The sequence below is a fragment of the Cloeon dipterum genome, chromosome 3, assembly GCF_949628265.1.
Source record: "Cloeon dipterum chromosome 3, ieCloDipt1.1, whole genome shotgun sequence".
NCBI classification, from domain to species: Eukaryota; Metazoa; Arthropoda; class Insecta; order Ephemeroptera; family Baetidae; genus Cloeon; species Cloeon dipterum.
Window position 1 is genome coordinate 35,314,584 of NC_088788.1, and position 23,461 is coordinate 35,338,044.

The 23,461-nt window shown below is 43.3% G+C and overlaps 3 protein-coding genes across 12 annotated transcripts; 1 reads left to right on the forward strand and 2 right to left on the reverse strand.

The window, feature by feature from the left end:
- Positions 1-938: 938 nt before the first annotated feature.
- LOC135939083 (transcription initiation factor TFIID subunit 4-like) lies at positions 939-9,315 on the reverse strand. Of its 3 annotated transcripts, none has more exons than XM_065483261.1 (14): positions 8,719-9,315; positions 7,996-8,040; positions 7,663-7,908; positions 6,781-6,861; positions 5,248-5,379; positions 4,984-5,193; positions 4,784-4,918; positions 3,766-3,914; positions 3,544-3,710; positions 3,352-3,485; positions 2,981-3,163; positions 2,801-2,923; positions 2,577-2,627; positions 939-1,920 (listed from the first exon to the last, which is right to left on the reverse strand). In XM_065483261.1, exons 1-14 carry the CDS (start codon positions 9,274-9,276, stop codon positions 1,807-1,809), a joined length of 2,328 nt encoding a protein of 775 aa, XP_065339333.1. In that variant the 5' UTR covers positions 9,277-9,315; the 3' UTR covers positions 939-1,806. The 3 variants fall into 3 exon arrangements, with proteins under 3 accessions (XP_065339333.1, XP_065339330.1, XP_065339331.1); XM_065483258.1 differs by having other exon boundaries at positions 4,727-4,918; XM_065483259.1 differs by lacking the exon at positions 7,996-8,040 and having other exon boundaries at positions 4,727-4,918.
- Positions 9,316-10,278: 963 nt separating this feature from the next.
- LOC135939153 (uncharacterized) lies at positions 10,279-17,745 on the reverse strand. Of its 5 annotated transcripts, none has more exons than XM_065483376.1 (16): positions 17,587-17,745; positions 16,449-16,651; positions 16,088-16,384; positions 15,909-16,019; positions 15,689-15,781; positions 14,520-14,616; positions 14,212-14,465; positions 13,708-13,879; positions 13,442-13,653; positions 13,218-13,387; positions 12,151-12,620; positions 11,953-12,096; positions 11,796-11,897; positions 11,628-11,742; positions 11,470-11,560; positions 10,279-11,110 (listed from the first exon to the last, which is right to left on the reverse strand). In XM_065483376.1, the coding sequence occupies exons 2-16, from the start codon at positions 16,629-16,631 to the stop codon at positions 10,769-10,771; spliced, it is 2,853 nt and encodes a 950-aa protein (XP_065339448.1). In that variant the 5' UTR covers positions 16,632-16,651; positions 17,587-17,745; the 3' UTR covers positions 10,279-10,768. The 5 variants fall into 5 exon arrangements, with proteins under 5 accessions (XP_065339448.1, XP_065339446.1, XP_065339447.1 ...); XM_065483374.1 differs by having other exon boundaries at positions 13,708-13,876; positions 16,088-16,396; XM_065483375.1 differs by having other exon boundaries at positions 11,470-11,548; positions 16,088-16,396.
- A 1,997-nt stretch (positions 17,746-19,742) lies between these two features.
- On the forward strand, positions 19,743-23,189 carry Eb1 (microtubule-associated protein RP/EB family member 1). 4 transcript variants are annotated; one of them, XM_065483453.1, is made up of 6 exons: positions 20,099-20,113; positions 20,654-20,920; positions 21,008-21,215; positions 21,276-21,385; positions 21,445-21,597; positions 22,357-23,189. In XM_065483453.1, exons 1-6 carry the CDS (start codon positions 20,111-20,113, stop codon positions 22,396-22,398), a joined length of 783 nt encoding a protein of 260 aa, XP_065339525.1. In that variant the 5' UTR covers positions 20,099-20,110; the 3' UTR covers positions 22,399-23,189. The 4 variants fall into 4 exon arrangements, with proteins under 4 accessions (XP_065339523.1, XP_065339525.1, XP_065339522.1 ...); XM_065483451.1 differs by lacking the exon at positions 20,099-20,113 and adding an exon at positions 19,743-19,882 and having other exon boundaries at positions 21,008-21,385; XM_065483450.1 differs by having other exon boundaries at positions 21,008-21,385.
- Positions 23,190-23,461: the final 272 nt, after the last annotated feature.

Below are 23,461 nucleotides of genomic sequence, written 5' to 3' on the forward strand. Positions count from 1 at the left end.
ATTTCCTTTTTCTCGCTGGTAAACATTGAATTTCAGTTGAGAGTATATATCGAGGACGAAACTCGAAACCCTCAGCAGGGGAGTCTGATTTAACACCACGCTGATTTTGGAACTTATTCTCTCCTTGAAATTTCAAACTAACGAATTTTGATTAAATCAGTAATTTAATGCTTTTCTGTCAGCCATAGAAACGGACTGAAAAAAGTCACCGAACGCCTTCCAAACCGATTTTGTGTGTCTACTTGCAGCTAATAGTTAGTCTTGATCAAAAATGACAAAAATACAACTAAGTTGATTCAACCCGATTTAATTTCAAATGAAAACACGCAAATCGGAGATTCTTTGCTTGAAAAATTCTTGACGCTAATTGGTTGACGCAACGCGCACGTCAGAAGCTCCCGCGGTTGCCTGACAAGAACTAACTGTGTAGTTAATTGCGCGGGAGATACTGACATGCGCGTTGCGTCAGCAAATCAGCGTCGAGAATTCTTCAAACTAAAGAATTTTCGATTTGCGCCATTTCAATTGTAGTTAAATCGGTTTGTTTACTTAAAATGTGGTTCTATTATTGCAAATCAATGGAACAACTCTCTCTGCTGAGTGAAGAGACCAAACATCGGGTTACAAGAAATATTGGGATTCCATTTTACGTGCGGTTCCAGAGGCGTCCAGCGACTTAATTGATTTCAAAGGTTTCTGATATGACGAAACTATGTAGTTGTTTAAAAGAGATTTCCCCTTTATGTTATGTAATAAAGTCTCTATTATACATCCTTCTCTCCCACTGTTCAATTATTTTAGCTCGAAAATGAATTAAAATAAATACCATGATACTTTTTAATACTTTATTCGTTTGTTTAGTAAGAATTATCACAAATGTTTCGAATCGTATCCGACACTGTAATAGTAGGTTGACGAACAGCAAATGAAAGAAAAGGTCAAGTGCAAAATAAAAATTTTTAATAGATACTCTTCTTCATCTTTTTCATTTTCATCATCAATGTTTTCCGAGTGTCTAAAAAAACATGCACAACACTGAATTAAAACAAACAGTTAATTCTTCCTCTGCTGCAAGTTGGTTAATTATTTCGTTTTTGATTCTCCCTCGCTTGCTCGTGAAATGAATGTGTTGAACAATGACATTGCATTGAAAGTCTTTCAGCATGTGATTTGTCAATCAATCAATCAATCAATGGATTTCTATGTACACATACAGAGATGTACCTTCCCCACGGGCAGAGGGGAGGGGGGAGGTACCCACTAGAAGACCCGAGCTAACACAAACTTAACAATCATTTATTAAATCGTAACCAACTGCACCCACTCGGCCCTTCAGGTTCAGGGGAGGTCAACAAATTAGGGGAGGGGCTCTCCTCGTCAGGGGGTGGGTAGCTAACAATCGAACAAAGGGAAGGTAATGTGTGTTATGCATTCCATTCGCGACTCGATGATTCGGGGGAAGGGGGTACGGGGGCAACTCCCGCTCGCGGAGGGGAGCGCCCCAGGGTCGGGGGAGGTTCGGCTCTTCGCGTCAGGGGAGGGAGGAGAGGTGGTGGCCGGAGGGGCAGCACAATCCAAGTGCACTTGAGACAGTGTGGAATGTGATCAAGGTCCTCTTTGGTGTCCCGCGATACAAAAATAGTGCTGGCTGGCGCTTGGACTCTCTCTCGCGCGCGCGCGCGCGCGCGTCCAGCGCTGCTTGCTTTATACTCAATTAAAACTGCATCGTTCGCTTTTTGGCTGGCTGGTTCACTTGTTATTATTGGTCACAGTCACAGTTTTCATAGTTCACGTTTTGTGTTGTATTCATTTGAGATACGTCTTGTACAGGAACGGAGACCGGCACGTTGGCTTTTCCTGCTCCAGAAGGAACAGAATGTCCCTCATCGTGACTCGCTTCACTCTCGACCGCAATGGCATCTGCAAAAGCAACAAATCGCGCAATTCAAAAAGTGGCAAGCAATTTGGATTGAAATTAGAACAAATTAACACTCTGAAAATTATTCAATAATTTTGAAACAAAAAATGAATAAAGATTAGGGATGCAAAAAACCAGCATTATCGTTTTTAATTTTTAACCTACTTCTAGCAGGCAATGTTTGCACCTCATTTTTCAGTAATTTTCTAGTTATTTGCCCATGGCCTTGACTTGAAAATTGTCAAGAGAGAAATTTCTAGAGAAATTGGGGCAGAAAATATAAATTTTATAGAAGGGAAATTTTGACCACTCTGACCGAAAACTTTTGAAAACAGACAAAGAAATACGCAGACAATTTCTGAAATGACTGAATTTTCATAGCCATTCATTTAAAAAGTCGAACGTAAATTTAAAATTCAACTGTCATAGTGATTTGATTTTAGACACCAAATTCACACAATATTCACATGACCATTTCGCACAACCAAAACCCTCCTAAATGGCATATCAAGACTCAAACGCAATAATTACGTGCGCGAAAGTGTCTACTGAGTTTGTGTATAATTTTAACATAAAATATCCAGTGCTTCAGCACTTTAAAAATTAACATTTTTATCCTGATTCCCATGGTATTTTACCAACCCAAAAGATAACTTACCGCCGCTTTTGTTGCACCACTGCTAGAACCACTTGTTCCCGCTGACGGAGACTGCAAAATTTAAATTGTTAACTCACGCTCAGCAAAATTGTAATTCATCAGAAAATTTAAGCATTATTATTATTTACCACGGTGTGGTTTCCATTGTAGATATTACAAAGCATGTACTGAAAATTCTCGTGGGCGTGACAACCACTTTTGATCAAAATAAGAATAATATTCACCTGTCCTGACGAACTTGAAGCTCCATTAAGGTCAATCTTTGGCCTTTTCCGGGGCCCGATGGCCTGGAGGGCAGTCAGATTCGCCTCTCGCTGCCTCAACTCCTCCATCTCAGCCCTTTGCATCTAAACACCAAAGTGGATAAATTATTAAATATTATTATTCAAGTGGCGTTCATTTACCTCTTTCGCTTTGGCTTTCAGTTTTGCCTGTTCTGGATCCTCAGTTTTGGATCTGCTCTTAGCGGCGCGCAATAACAACTCTCGCTCCTGCTCGTCGTGCCTTCTCCGCTCCATACGGTCGAGATCTTCCAGAAACCGCAGCTTCGCTCGAACGTCCTGCGTCGGCTCGTAATGAGACTCCAACTGAAATTTTTTATTATGATTTGTTCAATGACACTTGAAAATCAGGCAATCGGGAAGAGCGACTGTTTAATCAAGGGTTTGCAGCACTAACTGAACAAGATTTTTGTGATGCTAGGGGGTGATTTCCACTCTTTAAAAAAGCTGCGATTTTACTTTTTAATTAAAAAATCAATTTAATAAAAAAATACCTTCAGCATATCCTGCCTATGTTCTGAAATTACAGCCAATTTTTCTAAGAGGTCTTTCAGTCGCTCCTGGGTGGCGTGAGAAATCATGGCAGCTACGTCAGAGTTTGGGGGCTCATCTAGGCCGTGTTTCGCCACTGAAAGAATGTACACGCAAAATCAGAGCACAGATTCACAACCCAGGGGTAAACTCACAAATTTGTTTAATTTTTTGATGCAAAGGTCCAGCGTGGAGGAAAAGCTCATCCTTAACCGAACGAATCTGCGTTCCTACGAACTCGGTTGAGCCTAGAATGCGCTGCGACTCCTCCGCCAGGTTGACGCCTCCCATGGCAGCAACATCGTTAATGTCGTCATCGCCGCTGTACGAAACATTCAGTGACTTACTGTTATCGAATGAAAATGGCCGACCCTTACGCATATCCCGATGAAGAAAAAGTCTTCTTCTCCTTCTCTTTGGGCAGTGTGGAAATGGTTTTGACCGTGGTGGTGGCAGTGACTGGCGCCTGGCCCCGAACCACTGTGATCGGCGTCGACATCTTGCCCGCCAACGCTGGACGCGTCGGCTGCATCATTGAAAGGCATTCATTAAAATCGGGTGTAATTCCTTCTTACGGAGGATTAGGGATGGACACCATTTACTAAAGAAACCAACCACAAAATAAGGAGAAAAAGGTCCTGGGAGTATTAACATTTAATTTTTAGCATTCCTACTTGAAAATAATTAGGATTGTAATACTACACAAGCCATGGAAAACTGAATTTTTAGGTTCAGGAGAAAATGACTATGATAGAGATAGAGATTTTGAATCTATCAGCTTTTGATTAGAAGCTAGCAACTCAACCTAACCAAAAATATCTACTTCTTGAATCCAGTTTTCACACAAACATGCCAAGGCCCAATTAAAAGAAATTGAGAATGGTCCATTGCAACTTATTAGAGCTTGAAATCCCCTTCAATGTTCCGAATTTTTATCAGCCAGTTTAAGCCAGGGTGGTTAAAACCAGGCAACTTTTGTCGGCCAAAAATACGGCATTTTTAAAAAATGGTTGGAATTTATGGCTAAAATAGGTTGTTTGCTACAGAAACATTTAAGATTTAATGTTTGAAGTTGAATTTTTCAAACCTTTAAAAATTGAATTCCTCAAATTATAAAATTCAAGGTGGAGATGTTTTATACTTGACACATATGATACTTCCCTAATTTAGCCAATATAAACCAGCTCCGTTGAAAATTGTAAAAAAAATTATTGTAACACTTTCCCTGCAAGTAACGTGAAAGTTAAGTACAAGCAATATTCAATCCAGAAGGTTGATGCGATTTCTACCAAGTCACCACTGCATGCCTTGAAATATCTGATTTTGAGATTGGCTTACTGTGGTGAGGCGGACTGTGGTGGTAGTGGTGTTTGAGGCAGCTTGCGGCGCACTCACCGTGACAATGCGGTGCTGCACGGCGGGCGCACGGACGCCCGCCGCCAGCGGTGTCATCACACGCACCTGCGTCGCGAGCTGCGACTGCGCCGCCTGCAGACGGATTTGCTGGCCGCCTTGCGTGGGCGCTCGAGCCTGGCCAAAATAAAAAAGATTATTGTTATTTTTATTACGGAGAGGATTGAAAATGCGAATGCAACCTGGAGGGTGGTGGGCATGACGAGACCGCCCTGAGGCAACTGGTACACTACGGTCATCGGAGGCGGGCGGATGCCGTCGATGACCAGCTCCTTGGTTATCAGGGCCTGCCTCAGAAGCGGCAAGCTCTTTTTCAAGAAGCCGATCAGACATGGCTGCGGAGAAGCGTTCAGCAGCTTCTCTAAACGGTCGCAAAACTCCTCAGGCTCCACCTAAAAACAGAAGTGAATAAACACTTTCCAATCACAGGCAACTTAGTAGCAAACCCTGGTGTCGATGAGCTCTTGTATCAGCGTCCGTACATTCCTCTCGACCTGCTTCGGCTCTCTGCTCGACAGCTCAAGCAAATTGGCAAGGAACTTTCTGCATTTCTCCTTTGTGGAGTCGACTGCCTGCTTCTGTGGAGAAAAAAAGGAGACGCCAAAGTCAGTGCCTGTGGCCAATTGCCGAACAAAGAAGCCAAAATACAAATTAAAAAAGTGGAAAATCACAAGCGAGAGTTAATCACATCACTGAATATGGAGACCCGAGTGATTTTGAGCTGCTTGCTGCAACGAAAAACAACAAAAACCAATCTGTGCGCCACCAAACAACAAAGAAATGACTCAAGAGGAACCGTTTCGGTACTTGGGAGATGTCAAATCGAAAACGTGCGGCTGCTTTCAACAAAAACCCCCGCTTATATCCGAGTTTTATTGATAGGACTAATCTGCTTGGGAAGCATCAATAATGTACACAATAATTAGAAGCATCAGAAGCTAATTAATAAATTTGGGAGGGTCACGAGGAGCCCTGTGGTTGACCGAAAGCTAACACAAAAAAGTCGAGGCCCTGGTAGGTGTTAATATAGCACATGTGGCCTACAACAGTTCCACCCTTTTGGAGGAAAGCAGTCGGAGAAAGAGATGTTTGTGAACACTGATCAGCAGGATTGCCAGTTCACCAGCGTCACGCATTCTCTGCGCGACCCGAGGGAACCGCACAGCGGCGGGACAGTTGGCAACCCTGCTGGAAAAAGAGTGGTGCCCTGGTCACACAAACTGCGAGTGAGAGGAGAGGCAGCTGCAAAGGTCAAACCGTGAGTTTCTTCTCAGGGTACCCACCATCCAATAGTAATTTCTACACTGCGCGTCTCTACAGCACTAGAAAGCACGGAGTCGCATTAAAAAACTGCAAAGGTCGGAGCCGGGAGGTCACTTTAAGGGTTGCCAGACAGGTATGTACACATAAGAATCAGATCTGAGTTTGAGAGCCGAGTCGCACCCTTCCAACTGGGAAATTTGTGCTTTGCTTGGTTGCCAGAAAGCAATTAGCTGGTTAGTAAGCGTCAATTGCATGTGATTTTGTTAAAGAGAATGGCTTTAAGTAGGAAGAGGGCTGAAAAATCTATTGGAAATCAAAATCTAAGCGAGAAGTCTGGAAAATTCCATGATATCCTTATATTCTTTTTTAATACAATGAATTTAATCAAGCAGGGACCGAAAACGTCCAATTGTGGACCAAATTAAAAGAAAAAACAAACGCGCGACGCGGCCCTCAATTTAGAAATGGATTTCAGGGAGCTGGCAACCTTAAATTGAGCAGAGGCGACACCGAGTGGGCGAAATTACCATCATGGCAGCGTGGGGCTGCGGGGGCCCCACGACGGGGTACGCAGGGCGCTGCAGAGGCCTCGCCGCCGGGGGCATTGGGCCCCAGTGGTGCACATTAGGAGGCGGGTACTGAGGCGACGGCTGCTGGGACGGAGAGCTGAAATCGGCATGCGAGCGGGCGCCCATGGGGCCGAAAGGGGGCCTTACCTGCGCCAACTGCGCCTGCTGCGGCGCCACCACGCCCTGAGTCACTGCCACGCCGCTGGACATGCTTGGCCCTGCTGTCACCTGCAACGCCAAACCACAAATCATGCGTTAAAATGTTGTAAATAATTGTCAGTAGGTAAGCCATAGTTCAATATTCATAATTTGCGAAAGCTTTTATAGTATTTTGAAGCTGCCAAGAGATGGCGCCACCTTTAAAAGAAGAGCAATAAGATAAATTTTATTCCTTGCTTGAAAATACTAGAGCAATAAGATAAATTTTATTCCTTGCTTGAAAATACTAACTAAATATTAGGAAAAAGCTAAAAAATTTACAGGAAGCCGTTTAAATTTACGAGAAAATCAAGCACTGTCTCCCTACTGTAAAACAACGATTTCTTTACCAATTTAGGGAATTTTTCCTTAATATTCGCACGCCATTGGATATTGGATAGATCCCACCAAGAGGAATTAATAGAAATAAAGCGAAAAATCGATAAATTTGGAAAAACGTGAAATTGAACTGTTCCTTAGTCGTGATTTTAAGGATTTTTAGAGATTAACCGTTGCTTAATTTAACCTACATTAAACTTGATTAACTACTTGATTTATTTTGTTTTAAGAACGTCAAAAAAATCTTTGAAAGTGCAAAACTCACTAAATTGAGAGTTAAATTAAATACAATCAAAAGTAACAGCTGGCGCCATCGATTGGCAGCTTTCGCAACAGGTCAATTGTTTTATTTAGTTCAAATCATATTGACAGTGAATACAAATTAAATAATTTTCGCATAAAATTACCCATTGAAAACTTGAACGAAAATTCAATGGATCAGTGACAAAATTAATTATATTTTAAATAAAAAATGATTACTATCCATCATACCAGTCTTACTCCTTGAGGCGTTGTGGCGACCTGCTGCATTGGTGCGGGCCGCGGACCTACTGATTGCAGGCGGAAGGTGGTGGTGGCCCCCTGGGCTCCGGCCTGCGTCAGGGTGCCCGGCGACGCGGTCGTTGTTTGGCCGATGCTACCCACTCGCAGCAGTTGCAGCTGCCCATTCTCCGTCTTGACCAGGATGTGACCCTGCGCTCCAGGCTGCAGACCCGGTATAGCTTGCAGGGTGATTTGCTGCAAAGATCGAGAGGCCAAATTAGACTTTTGCTCACTTTCGTCTCGTTCGATTTAGCCTCCTGCCTCACTGAATTTTCTCTATACCTTGGTAGCAAAATTGTTTTGTGCCTGACTTCCATAATATCTGATCTAAAAATGTAAATAAATTATTATTGAACAAGTCAAAACAAAAAGAAAACTGCAGTGAATGTCAAAACGTTACTTTTTAACAAGTGGTGCCGATGCACTGGGCATGCGCGCCCGAAAATGGGAATTAAACGCGCACACGCATGTTATGGAACAAACAAATTCAATAATTTAGCAGTTCATAACATACAAAATTTCTGAATAAATTTCATGTTCTTATGGAATACTGGGAACTGGGAACGCGCACTTGCTCAGGGAAATAGGAAATAAAATAAGCGAAACAGAGGAAAGATTCGACTGTTAAAATTTACAAAAAACAAAGTAGATTCCAGAATTATTACTATTCTGGCAACGTTTTTATTAAATAAGAGATTTCCTTAGAGTTAAAAAATGCAAGCAAAGGTCATTAGAAATTTATTTCAAAAATTAAAACAAAACTAACAAACTTAATAAGGGATCAAAAAATTTTTCAAATGATTGCGATCGCATTTTCTTTAAAATTTACAGAGAATAGACCAATGGAATTTCCTAGGTCCGCTACGCCAATCAACGCACTGGGGTCGGGAGAGTGAACAAAACAGAAAGCGCGCTTTTACCGAAGAGTGAAGACACAACAATAGAGTCATGTGAGGCAATAACCAACGGCAGGTAAAAAGTAACAATGACAGGGTGCATACATACCCCGGGCTGGCCAGGGCGGGCGCCGACCATCTGCTGAGTGCCGATGACCACGCGCTGGGGCATCCCCTTTTGGGCCTGCACGACCCCCTGGGCCGTGCCGGGGGCCGACGGCCTCAGGGGGTTAACGTTGAGGATCTGCATGGTGGGGGCGGTGGCGACTGGAACTGTGGTGGCCGCTGCCGCCGAGGCCACAAGCGCGGGAGGCGGCACCGTCTTTGTGGCGCCGTTGCTGATCACAGCCGGGGGTGGCTTGGGCGACGCTGCGCCGTTCAGGGGCGGCGGCGCTGCCGGCGGAGGCGGCGGTTCCACCTTAATGCTCCTCGTGGGCTCCGCTCCGCCGTTGTTTACGTCCTGAGCCCCGCCGCCGTTGTGCTTGGTGGGTCCGTTGAGCTGTGGCGTAGGGGCTCCTGGCGCCCCGGGGACCGCGTTCGCTGCGCCGCCTCCACCAGTCGCACCTGCCGAACCGAGCTGCGTTTCCAGGGAGCCCACGATAGCGTTCACTGCAGATTCATCGACGTCATTACTCAGGGCTTCCTCGAGAAACTTTGCAGACGCCATTTTCTGCCTGCATCCGAGTGGCGACTGAATGGCGCATGCGTTTCGTCAGAACGTCGGTTTCTTTTGCTGCGCGCCAGGCTTGCCACCTGTTGGGCTATGCTCGTATCTTGTGCTACCTCCTTCCACCACCTCGCAGCGCCGCGTCGAAATGGAATTCAGCGCGCGCCAACACTCGCTAGGGTCATTCAACTTCTTCACGAATGCACTATAATCCAACATGCTTACCGGTACATTACGTAAACTCGTCTTGTTGTGCAATTTAGAAATTTATACAAAATGCCATATTGCCAGAAGACTACTTCTACTTTTTTACCATACAAGATTATTAAAAATTCTAAAATTTAATAATATATGTAAAATATAATTTAGAAGCAATAATCAAAACATCTGATTAAAATTAAATTATATCGTAAAAATTGACGAATGTGGGGGGTTCAAAAATATTCATTTTATGAATTTTAAATCTGAGTTTTTACATACACTGAGCGTTGCAGCTAGGAGACTGCTGCAATTCATTTCATAGATTCAGATAGATTTTTTTTTTTAAATAAAATATTAATTATTTGTGAAAGATCTGTTACCTTTATTTGTATTTATATATGAGAAAAAAAGCTCAAAATTCGCCCGAATGGATTAGATCGCGACGAGAGGGATCAAAATAAAGAGAAAAATCATTGACAAACCCGTTTAATTTTTTGAGAAGTTTTGGCTAAATTTTACTATTTATTATCAGTCCTTGATTTCAATATTATATTTATATTGCCCTTTTTAAAGATTAACTCTGTAAAAGAGTTTCAGAAACAATAAACTCAATGAACCCACAAATTTCCAAAATGTTTTTAATTGCTGGCCTAAAAAGCTCTACTTAATTTAAACTGTTTTATGTACCTCAAATAGAATCGATTATCAAAATTTGACTATGCCAAAATCATCACATCAAAGTAGCGCTAAGTTACTGTTGGTCAATGAAGATTTATTGGGATTTGTCAATCAAACACCTGCTTTGAAATAATTCTAGTTATAAACTTGATTTTATTGAAAGTTTTTGTGTATAATAGAAAATGTGGTCGAGTGTAGAAAGTTTTATTACAATCCAGCTGCAGCACAAAGGCAGTACTCCGTCCAATTCAACAGAGTTTAAATGTGTTGCCATAGGATTAAAAAAGGCTGCTCCGTTTCGTCATGAATTGATCTTGTAATAATCATGATATTTATCACATGTTAAACTAAAAGGTTGATTTTCTATAAAATAAAATTAATAACGTTACAGGACAAAAAACTACATTTAGAGAGTTGTATTGTAGTTGAGGCACAGTGGTGCCCACAAAGCATTTTGTTCATGGGCAGTGCTCAAAAATTGTACTTCCAAACTCACATTAAAATTTTAGGCGATGAGGAAAGACTTTTCCATACGTACATCAAAACAGACAAAAACGAGAATTTAACAAAACGGAGCAACCTTGACCTTAATTATACTACAACTACAGGACAGCTAAGAGGCCGGGGTCTCGGCAGGCACAAGAGCTCTGAGCTGCTCGATGCGTGAGCAGATCTTGAGGGCCGGTCCGAGGCGGATGGCCATGGCAGTCATCAAGTGGTCCGTCTTGAGCAGCATCAACGCCTGCCCGTCAATCTCCTGCAGCCGGAAGTCATCAGCGTACTCGGCGCAGCCGGGCAGGCCTTGGATAAAATCGGACACCTCCACCACCGACCATTTCAGCGGGTTTGAGCCCGCGGTTGGAGGAATTGGCAGCTCCGGCACAGCTCCCGCGCCGCCACTGCCGTCCTCGCCTCCTGCGCCGGTACTGAGATCATTGGAGGCAGCGATTCCACTCTGAAAATTTCCAATCGGTTAGTCCAGCTCTTATAGTTGATCAGTAGACAACTTATTCTTAAATTTGCAATACTCAAAATAGGAACTTGCTAAAAAAAAATCAAATTTTCTCCAAAATTTGCAGCGCTTGACTATATTTTTTGGCAGATTTTGATTCTTCTCGTCAAGATCTATCCAACAGTGTATGCCACTGTTTGGGGAAACTCTTAGTCGAAATAAAATAGGTCAATTTTGGATTCAACTGAATCCTAAAGGAAGAAATCATGCATTGGCAACCATCATTTTCCAGGATTTTGCTGCTGCATCAATACTCTTTAAGGGGAACTACTAAATGCTCGAACCAAGAAATTATTACTAACCGAGTTTTTCAGATCAGTCTCTGTAGCTTGCTTCTTTGCCGACGGCGATCCATCTTCATTCGCGCACCTTTTGCTGAAACTAACATTAAACCTGCATGATTGGGCCACTCTTATGCAATGAAAAACTGAATTTAATTTAATAAATATCCAAATCTCACCTTTTTGAACACGAGTTGCTGCAAAAGCGCTTCGACTTCTTGAACTTGTTGGCTGAGTCGATTTTGTTGCAGAACTCGCAAACGGCTGTTGTACGTGGCGCAATGCCTCCCGCTTCTAATATTTTTTTAAATTACTTAAACTGCAGGCAAAATGAAAAATTGACTCACGATCTGGTTCCGCCGCCCCGTTGACTTGGTTCTCTTTGTCGGAGCACTGGCTCGTCTGGTCTTGCATGGCGTTATTTCGAGCAATAGTAAACGGCTCAGAAGCTGCAATGGAAATGCTATATTTATGACTGTGCTTCCTTTTACCGATTCAAATAACCTTCTTGTATTACAAATCCTTCAATAACGTGTGTGAGGATATGTGGCTGTGGCTTTACGAGCGCCTTCAGTCTTCCTTTGTCCTTCAGATCATCGGCGCCCTCCAAGTCTCCTCCGAGTAACTCCTTGTCCTCAACGCCAGCACCTGCAAATAATCGATAATTTGTATTAAAAAATTTAAGTGGCCAAAGAGGCAAACCTTCTTTGTCCTCGGTGACCTCCATGGGCTCAGCGGTGGTCTGAAGATCCTTGTTTGGCTGAGAGGAGGCCACTTCTTCAATCTTGGGGGCGCTGGGGGGCACGGGCTGCATAGGGGGCGGCACGACGGCTGATGGCACTGCAGGGGGCTGCTGGGAAGGGGAGGCCATGACCAACTGAGACGTCTGCTGGATCGGCGGAGCGATCGGCATCATCTGGCCGGGATGGCCGCCGACCTTGGCCATATGCTGCGGCATCATCTGGCCTGCGGGACCCGCCGCCATGGCTCCCATGGCACCTTGTATGGTGATAGGCATCATCTTTTGCCCTGGCTGGCCGCTGGCTGATACCATGGCCGTCTTTCCGTCAAGACTGGTCGTCAACACCATTCCTTGTTGACCCACATTTGGTGGCATTCCAGGCCCCATCGGACCTTGCGGGCTGCCTAACGTGTTGACTATGTACCTGTTGCTGTAAAATTAGATTTTTAATTATTTTAAGAGTTAAAAGTTACGCACTATTAGTGGGTCGCCGCAAAGAGTAGCTGTCCTGATTTATTTTTTCATATTTTCCAGGAGGGTTCTAGTGTATAATTGGGAGATTTCACATTCATCAGTCAGTATTTTTTCTCATTTCAACAAGATGTGGTTTGATATTATATTTATTTCTCTTTTTACGCAAATTAAAATTTTAAATAAATAATATATTCATTTAATCATTGAAAAATAATACTAATTAATATTAAAATTCAATAAATTAGACTGAATTAATCTCCTAGTAGCTCTTCAGTCTCTTGGAGGACGTCAAGACAAGTCATGTGCGATTTTTATTTATATTCATTGAATTCAAGCAACTGTGATTACGAAAAAAAGCAGTCTGACCTTAAAATCTCATCTCTTAGAAGCAGTGAGAGAGCGCTACCTGTTGATTCTGTTTGGCATAGCACGCGAAATTTGCATCGGAACCCAATAGTGAATTAATCGAGATGCATCGGTTCAAAAACTAGTCGCCTAATATTATCTGACAGCACTGTTTGCGGTGCCCTTCCCTTTTTGGTATGGAACTCACTTGTTGAAAAGAATCTGCTGTTGAGTATGTTGGGGTTGCGGCTGGCCTTGCTGTTGCATCTGCTGCTGAGGGTCGACGACCTGCATCTTTTGCTGAAATTCATCGCCCTTGTTGGGTCTGGCGATGCCTGGGGCGCGCGGCCCAATCTTCTGGCGCACCTTTCCTCCTTGCTGGGGTAGCGAGTTAGCAAACCCTCCTTTCAATGTAATAAGAGTACACCCAACCTTTGCTTGCATTCCGGCTGTTTGAGTCGAGACAGAAGGTCTGACGTCGGAAGGCAGCAAGCTGCGTTGCGCGATTTTCGGCTGGATGTTGGCTGGCAGTTCGGGTCTGATTTGCTTTTGCTGCATTGGAGGAGGCGGTGCAGCTCCTGGCATCGCTGCCGCCGCCGCTGCTGCATTTGACTGCATAGCCGCCGCCGCCGCAGCTGCCGCGGCTGAAACAGCACAGTTTAATATTTCCGAGGAGAAATGTGATCAGTAATAATTACGATTGTGCTGTTGCATTGACTGAGGCGGCGCATTTTGGGGGATGAAGAGGGAGCTGCCGTCAGCCTGCATGCTGCGGATGTAAACCGGGGCGCTCTGCAGCACCGTGTTCTGAGGAAGATTGCCAGAGGTCCAGATGCTTTGCTGCATGCCAGGATTGTACACCTGGTACTGCTACGACACAAAACACGAAATTAAGATGTGCTCTTTGCATGAGAGTCGAAGCTCTGGGATCTAAAACTGGCTGCCCAAGTGCCCGTCAGAGATGGTAAAAAGTGGTTAATCGAGTGACTCATAATGTTTAAAAAGCTCAGCGGGCTGGGAGGACTCGCCACTTGCTGGTTTCTGCACATTTCCAGTGGCTTTAGAGACAAATATCTGGTGTTTCAATTAAAGACCTCGGTAGAGGAGGCGAAAAGATGGCTAAATTGGGCCCAACCTCCTCTGCGGCCACTTGGGCCTCATGTTACCCACTCATAGCTGAGCCCGAATTAAAAAAAAGCAACCTGAATGGGGTTGACCAGTTGTCCCTGGCTGTTGATCATGGGTGCCTGCGTTGTGATCAAGTGAGACTGCTGCATCACTCCCTGCTGCACCTGCGCCTTGCTCACCGCCTGCTGCTGCTTGGACATGTCCGGCTTAGCTTGCTGTGCGTTCTGCGCCGTGGAAATCAAGTTGGACTGACCGGCCAGCACGCCCATGGGAAGCACAAGCGTCTGACTGGAGCTGCTCGGGATGGTGGCGTAGCTTGGATACGACGCTGCAACGAGGAGATATCGATTATTGCGCCAAACGAGGCGTCAAACCAACTGACCTGTTTGTCCCTGCTGCAGCATGGGTTTGCCCTGGGCTGTGATGAGCTGCGGAGTGAACTGCATGTGCTGGAAGGGCTTTCCCGGTGACGCAATCACCTGCAAGCAGTCAGAGGGGCACTTTGAGTGTGCTCTGACACCAAGTGGGCGCGTCTGCGCATAGAAAAAGCAACGCAAAAGCAAAAGAGGATCAATCAACTGGTGTTTCAATCTGATGCACCTACAAGAGCGAATGTGGGACAAATAATAGGACTACTTGGGGGGAAATTCCTTACCGTAATATAAGGCAAGTAGAACTAACGAAATTTGGATAGTAAAAATGCTCTTAAAAGGTCAAAGTTTAAAAATTCTTTGATTTAAAGAGGATTGATACTGCAAAATCATGGAAAATGCTTGTTTCCGATGCATGAACTCATCCCTTAGGATTCAGTTGAAGCCAAAACTGACTGAAACTTTCTTAAAAAAAGTTGCTGCAGAGATAGCATGCTTTTCAAACGGGAAAGACAGTCTCCCTACTTGAAATCCTATTCTATTTCACAATAAAGAGTTTTCCTATAAGGTTTCATTCGCTGTTGGACAGATTTTGACGAGAAGAATTGAAATCTGCCAAGAAAATGTGGTCAAGCCCTGTAAATTTGGGAGAAAAATCGAACAATTTGAATTTTTACTGTAGCAAGTTAATTTTTTTAATAAAACAAATTGTTTACCGATCAACTGATCCAATAATTCAAATAATTTTAAATTGCTGCCCTGAATCAATCCACTTTAAATGGAGCAGTCCAAGTACAATGATTACTTTAATTCCAGCCTATTTCTCATCGATGGGATTTTCCCAGTTGGTAGCTGACGTGATAAAATCTCGATAGAGTGGGTTGCAGACACTTGTTGCTTGCAATCAAACTATTTTGCGTCTAATTAATACGAGTGATCTCAAACACACGGTGAGCGTGCATTATGACACAGCGTGAACATGCTGGTAATGAGTGACGGCATGCAGAAGCAAGGGTAAGGACGGCACCGCCGCTTAAGAAAACCTAAAATTCGTGAAAATCACTGTCCAACAGAAAAAAAACTAAGCAGCCAGGATCAGCCGGGGTTTGAATATCGCGCGCCAGCCACCAACCAACCGCAAAAGCTATATTAAATTATGGCTGTGGAAATAGGGCAGGACCTGGGTAGTGGGCAGAAGACCTGCGGGCAGCTTGTTGTGTTGCAGAGGCACCATCGAGCTCTTGGCTTGCAGTTGCACCACGTTTGGAACGCTCTGCTTGAACCCAAACGAACAACAACGGTTTTCTCAGTCAAGCGCGCAAATGAATTTAGAACGGAACAAAAACGATTAGAGAAAACGAATTAGAGACATGGGTGCTCGACAAGAGCAAAGGACTTGCCTGCAACGGTTGGCCCATGTTGGCAGGCTGCAGCAGGAACTGGCCGTTGGCGGGGTTGTACACTTGCTGGACGTACATTTGATTCTGTTGCGGCTGTTGGATTAACTGGATCTGAAATTTAAGTAATAAAAATTTTAGATGCTTAGTATGAGGTTTGACAGTAACAGTTAGGGCCTCACCTGTTGCATTCCCTGTTGGTGCTGCGCGACGGAGGCTTGCTCCAGCTGCTGTTGCTGTTGTTGGGCCTGTTGCGTTTGCTGAGTTTGAGGTTGTTGTGGCGGCCCCATAGGACTCTGCTGCTGAATGCTGATCTGCGTCATGGTTTGTTGATGGGGCGATGCAGCTTGTTGATGTTGCTGCTGCTGTTGCTGCTGCTGCTGTTGTTGTTGTTGCTGTTGTTGTTGTTGCTGTTGTTGTTGTTGTTGTTGCTGCTGCTGCTGCTGATGTTGCTGCACCTGCTGCTGCATCTGCGCCATCTGCAGCGAGAACTTTGGTCGATTGGTAGGACTGCGCCACTATCAAGAGTTAAGGTGGACATACCTGCAGCGCTGGAGACATCTGAGGGCCACGAACCATTGTTGGTGAAGCCATGCCAGCAGCAGCCGGCGAAGGCTGAGGAGTTCCGACTTTCTGCGAGTTCACGTCAGAGCCCTGCGTTTGCTGCTGGGCGTCAGAGGAGCCTTCATTCGAGGCTCCAGGAGTTTTGCTTGGATCAGGATTCATCTTCTTTAAGTCAAGAATGCCTACAACAATTATAAATTGATTTATAGAAAAATATTCAACTTTAATTTGATTTATGACTGTAAACGTCTCTTGTCATGACAGTAAGATTAAAATGGGAAAAGATAAAACAGAGAAAATGTCGAAAATGTTGACAAACTGGCCCGTGTTTGAAGAAAGTATTTTGCTTAAAATAATTTATTTAATTCAGTCAGTAGGAAATTTTATCTTATACATTTTAAACACTTACAGGATGTGCTGCACGAAAATTTTAATTTGCCATTCGTCCTGGTTGCGTTAAAATTGCTCATAGCTCTACAACCGTCATCTTTTATTTTTAAAAATGAATACAAAACCAAAAGAAATCTAAAATTACAGACGCGGATTATATTATTTAGGGTGGGAAAGCTGCGAGCAATGCGAGAGGCTTTCCTGTTATTGGATCAAAAAGTCGCACAAAAAATAATCCCAGCGGAGTAAAAAGGAAAGGGTCGTCCACATCCCAGTGCATAAAGTAGCAACACGCAAGTAGTGGGGGAAGTAGCGACGAATGTAAATAATAATTGCGGACCGCGGTGGGTCACGCAGCCCATTGGGTCGGCAGCTGGTGGGGTGGCCCCCCCACTCAACCCCACTCGGGCCGACCGGTCGAGAATGCCGTCAAACAAGCTGCCTCTACCTCCCCCTAACCCTCCTATTGTAATATTTCGACTACAAAACAAACGCGTCGAAACCGAAGCTTGAATGGGACAAAAGGGTCAAATTTGGGCCGAAAAGAGGCCCGTAGACCCGAGGCTTGGCAGACGCAATGCCGACGACTGTCTTTCGGCCCCTGGGCCGTCCAGCGGGGCCGCAGACGAACCGGCGGGCCCGCCACACTGAATAGCATGTGGTGAGGGGGCGAATTCAGACATTTTACGCTGGAATAGCACAAGTCAGAGTTGTCGGGCGAAGTTACCTGGTCGGCCGAGCCGACTTTGAACGTTTTGCCAGTCGAATAAGGCTGCAGGTACGGTCGAATCGTCGGCAAATTAGGCGAACGAAGCTCAGCTGACGAGAGACGTCTCCATTTTCGAACCGAGCGCAGGCGTCTCTTTCTCGGCGAGTAGGCGGGCACGTGATGACAGCGCACGCGTCAAACAGAGAGCAGCTCCTATTGGCTGGCCAATAAGCGCGCTTGATTTCAGCCAATCACACTTAAGCATTGAATGCGATATTTCCGCTGCTCCCTCAACCTCCTGTTTGTGGGAATTTACCGCGAAGCGCGTAGTCCAAATAGGTCCATGAATTCTTAGCTCTTTTAAATTTGGCGGACCACGCTCTTAGGAAAGATGGTAGCCTCATCACGCTAACTCCTAAACCTGCTCCGCCCGAGGGCCTTTCGAGAGCATTTACCTGGCTCAGGTGTGATTGCTTGAATTTAATTACAATTAATACCACAAATGATCCGCTATTGGTCGAGCCGGGCACGAATTACGCACCTCAACAACAGTTGTTCACGTGACTGCCTCATTGTCAGGTGGTCAGATTTGTGGAAAGGAATAAAAGGGATAAAATGATTGGGACATGGGAATGATGGTCGCAACACGGCAACAGGTGTGCTTCCTCAAGACAAAGTATTGTGCTATTATTTCTCCCGCGTTTAAACAAAAATACCGAAAAATACAATACTTTTTGTTAGTAGATATAACAGGACCAATTTTCAAAATAAAATATAAAAAAACGTAAAGATATGCTCTCGATGTTCTTTAAATTTATTTAATTTGGATAGTTATATGCAATTGGATCATGAAATTATAAAATTTAATATATACTAAAACACTGCTGAATGATTTATTTTTTAAATTATTTACTAAAATATTTTTTGTCCACAAAACAAAGAAAAAATTCCCTAAAATTATCTATTTTACTCCAAAAAACTTGTTTTTGTTTTTTAATTTATTTTAACTATTACTATCTTGATTGATAAATCCGATAAATTTTTCTATGATCGTATAAATGTCAATAAGGTTATGTTAAAAGAATCATTATTTTTCAAAATGAAGAGGTCATATTTTTAATCAAAATATCTCTTCCAAGAAAGCCTAACACAATTTTACCAATAATTCGTTTTCATAATTGTCTGGTGGTTCGATCCCTATATATAGCTTGCAATTATTCATAAATTAATGTATCTTTTTAATATTGTTTATTATTTCCATGAATAATCTTTATAAAAGAGCTTTTTATCAGCTATGTAACATTAAAAATCCCTTTTTTGTCCATTAATAAATTAAAAACTCAACCTCGCGGTTCATTTTGGCAAACATTAAATAAAACTTGGTTCAACCTTCGCAATATGTGTGCCAACAAATAAAATGTTTGTGAATATATTTTGTTTCAAATTGAAAAAGATACCAAAAACTTATTTTACCAAATTAAAATGTTGAGGCCTTTTATCCTTAATTACAATTTTTTTAAGAATTAGTTAAAAAATTATGTTTATTCCAAAAATATGCTATGTGGCATTGCCTTTCCCAATAAGTAGCTGCTCCCAATGAAACACAAATTTGAGTATTGCAAAAATAAAACCTTTTTCGAAGGTTATTGGAAAACGGCGCTGCAATAAAGAACCGGATGGCAAGATGTATTTTTCCCATTTCCTTTTTATATTAGATTTAAGCAAAGCGAGAAATCAATGGACTATCACGTGAGACTGGAGACGCGTTTGAAGAATCAAAGTAAAGTGTGTAAAAGGAACCCAGAGAGGAACAAGAAAAAAAATCGATTACAACTTTTTTAGAACTTCAAACCAAACTTTTGATATGCTAAAATAAATTTACCAATGAATATGTACTCATAAAATTCCTAAATTTCTAACTATAGTCACAATCATGGTATGAATTATCTAAAAAAAAAAAACATTTTAGCATTTTACAAAAACTTTCATTTAAAAATCAATTTTTTCTACTTTCTTGCTAAGAATGGACATTTCATCCTGCTTCATCATTTAAAATTCTTAATTTCCTTCTCAACTCATGAGCTTCGCTGTCACAGGCAGTCTTTCAATCTTCTGTCACTTCTCGAAGCAAGCAAGCTACGCGCGTTTCCTGCCTGAGTGAGTCAGCGGGTGCGGTCGCGGGAAACAGACGAGGCGCGACTGGCGCGCCATCTGCCGAACACACACAAACAGCAACAGCTGCAGCACAGGAAGCGGTTCCTTCGGTCTGTCGGCCAGCTTATTCCAACTTACTGTCATCACAAAGGCCTTAAAGGTGAGTTCCCGAGTCCCGATCGGCGCCGCAAAGTTCTCGGTACGCATCGCCGAGCCGTCGGTGGCCGACTGGGCCGAACTTTCGGCCTGGGGCCGCTCGAAATGCGGTATTCGGTTGAAGGCGCGCCATGTTGGCAGGCATGGCCGAGAAATGATTGTTCGCGTCTTTTTTCGAACTAATCGAGGCTAAATTTCTGCATTTTCCGCCGTCACGCAGGTGGATTTCAGGATGGTATGTGCGTTCGGCTCTTGAGCTGGTCTTTCCGCATGATGAGGCCGACGCCGCTCGCCTTTCTCCTCTCTTGTCGGTGTGCACCGTCTAGGGTGTCACACACCTTTTTTTCGTTTCGCTTTGATTCCACCTCGTTTTTATAATATAATTCAGTTCGCATGCAACCGACGCTTGAGCTGGACGAGTACTTCTTCGCTGTTTCTCAATTATCGTTTAAGTAATTATGTAGCTCCGATTTTATTTTTACATATTTTCACAGTTTCTGTTTCTGCGGTTGTGCACTTGACTGCTTTCATAACTGTACAATGCACTAAACACCGTGATTTTTTATGTGCCATTTCACTTGCATCACTAAATTGTACAGTTAAACTTGCTGTTGCTGTGCTTTTATCAAGCAAAAGGGAACATTCTTGAATTTTCAAAAATTTTCTTGTTAACGGGCAATTATTATTATAATTTATTTTCTGTTTCGGTTACACCCCGATGTGTTTATTAACTCCAGATTTGGTGCTAATTTGGTGCTGTTTCAATTTTGGGCAGATGGCCGTAAACGTCTACTCGACAAACGTGACGACGGAGAACCTGAGTCGGCATGAGATGCTCAACTGGGTAAACGACTGCCTTCAGCTGGGCTATTCGAAGATCGAGGAGCTGTGCACCGGGGCTGCGTACTGTCAGTTCATGCACATGCTGTTCCCAGGCAGCGTCATGCTCAAGAAGGTCAAGTTTCGCACCAACCTCGAACACGAGTACATCCAGAACTTCAAAGTGTTGCAAGGCTCCTTCAAGAAAATGAGCGTCGACAAAGTAATTCATTTTTAATGCTCTTGTTTTTTATTCTTTTCAAAATTTATCGTTAGAATGTTTTCTCAGTAATTAAAATTCGATTTTCAGATCATCCCAATAGACCGGCTGATTAAGGGGCGATTCCAGGACAACTTTGAGTTCCTGCAGTGGTTCAAGAAGTTCTTCGATGCCAACTACGCGGGCAATCACTACGACCCCGTTGCTGCTCGCGAGGACTTTGGAGCCACCTCCAGTGTCTCAGCGAACCCTGACGCCAGGGCTAAGCCTGCTCCACCTGCCACCACTACAAGCAGAAGTAAAACCGAACGAACCGGATTTTCCCGATCGTTACTCATTGGTTCGATTGATATTCCAGAGGTGAGCAGTGGAGATGCTCCAGCGTCCAGAATTCAACCCATGAAGAGATCTAACGTCGGAGCAGGAGGCGCTGCCTCGGAGAGCAAATTATCAGAGCTCACGAGTCAGGTGCGATAATTTGGAGTGAAAAAATAGTAGTGTTTTTATGAAACGAGTCGCTTGCTTAGTTGGCCGAAATGAAGCTGACGACGGAAGCGTTGGAGAAGGAACGTGACTTTTACTTTGGCAAGTTGAGGGACATTGAAGTTTTGTGCCAGGAAGCTCAACCTGGCGATGACACCCTTGTCGACAAAATTACTCAGATCCTCTACGCAACCGAGGTAAAATTTCTTGTTTTATTGTTGAAAGATTCTTTAGTGTTGGATTTTTAAATTATTGTTTGAGCACCATCTTGATTATTTGGTATTTTGTTTTAATACTTAGATATATTCTTTACGGGAATTTGAGGTGATTTCTGGAGAAACGGGCTTATACTAGAACATATTACATTGCCCATTAAATTAAAACCATTTTTTTAATTTTTCAAATTTGAGTAAATTTTTACTTTTCTATTTTTTCCAAATATGCGATATATTATTGCCCTGAGTGTATCTAACTTGCCTGCAAATTTTCAGGATGGTGAAACTTGTAGTTTTCGAGAAATAAAGGGTCTAAGGTTGAGTTCAGGGTAATTTTTGAGAAAGCCAGTAATGCACGATCGGTGGATTTTTACCCTTGAAACATGCTTGGGGCCACTCGCGAAGTCAGAACTGATAGGAAATTGAACCTTGGCGTCAGGGTAGCCCCTGAGTTATCGATTTCGACCAATTCCCATGTGCAGCCACTTTAACGCCTGACGGGCTCTGTGTTGGTTCGATTAGAAAGATCTGCACGCCGTTGGAACGGCCAAGTCGAGAACTTTCAGAGTATGTGCATTCCGACCCTTTGGAAAGCGTCATGGCGCTCAGGATACACCCTGATGTGCCCTTAATATCAATACCGAGCCCGTAAGACGTCTAGCTCTATATGTCTTGAAATTAATCATCACTTTGCTGTCTGCATTTGCAACCGTAATTATCATCGGGATGTTTTGTTTGCAGGACGGCTTCGCACCTCCTGAAGAAGTTGAAGAGGAGTACTAATAAGCACGCCAGTTGAAATCATACGCAAAGAAATTAAGCTAATGCAAAAAGAAAATTCCAACTGCTTTTGCACGGCCCTTGATGCCTGGGGCCAACAAAATTTTAACTTGAGCATTATCTCTCTCTTTAATTGTATTTAAGCAAAGTAAAATAATATACTTTTAAGGACTGTACATGTCACCAGTGAATACGAGACGAGTGGAACTAATTAACCCCTGATTCGTCGGCCGGTCGCAAGTCCTGGTAGATAGAGTTAGCGCCTATTTATTTGTTCGGTTTTTGCTGCTGCCCAAGGCTGATTTGCACTCTGCATTTTATCCGCGACCCTCTGTGATGGACTAGCAAGCAAATTCGTTGACTCGAATCGGCCTTTGCAACTTTTCTCTAGGTTTAAATGGTAAATAACTAAATCTCATCAGTTAGACTAGAGCTCTGCTTGCTTGGCACGAGGATTTTGGTGGCTTTGGCGCTCAAATCCTCGTTTCTTGCGAGCGGAGATTTGGTTTGCTCACACTCCTCACCTCGATTGAATTTCCTGCAAACAATTTTCAATCATTGGCTGCATTGCATGTATGATATTTAATTGAGCAAGAATGAAGGAGACTTTTGTGCCTGTGGAAAGTCCGGTTAAAACCGATGAATGTTTTTGAGTAAGGAGTTGATTTTCCTGTTGTCCACTCGAGATTCCGTAAGCAAAACTGAATGATTAAAGTTCTATATTATCAATTTCGCGATTGAATATGATGTGTATTGTTGCTGAAAACTTGAAATATATTCAAATATTCTTTTCATTCACTTGTTTTATTACACCACAGGTGAAGTTAACCCTGGAATGCGTCATAATTATCTTCCAAGACAAGTAGCTTCTGCCCCTTGGCGCCAGCCTCTTGGGAATCTCTCGGTCGAGGCGGCGAAATTGACCATAAAACTTAAATAAGCGCCAGCAATAGCAAAACCGCAACGAAACGTGGAAGGCTGGACAGGTAAGGGTGAAAATTCATCGCCAAATAGTGCGTGCAAAGTTGTCGGTAAAACTCTTTTAAAGTTTGCTCCGTTGGGAAAA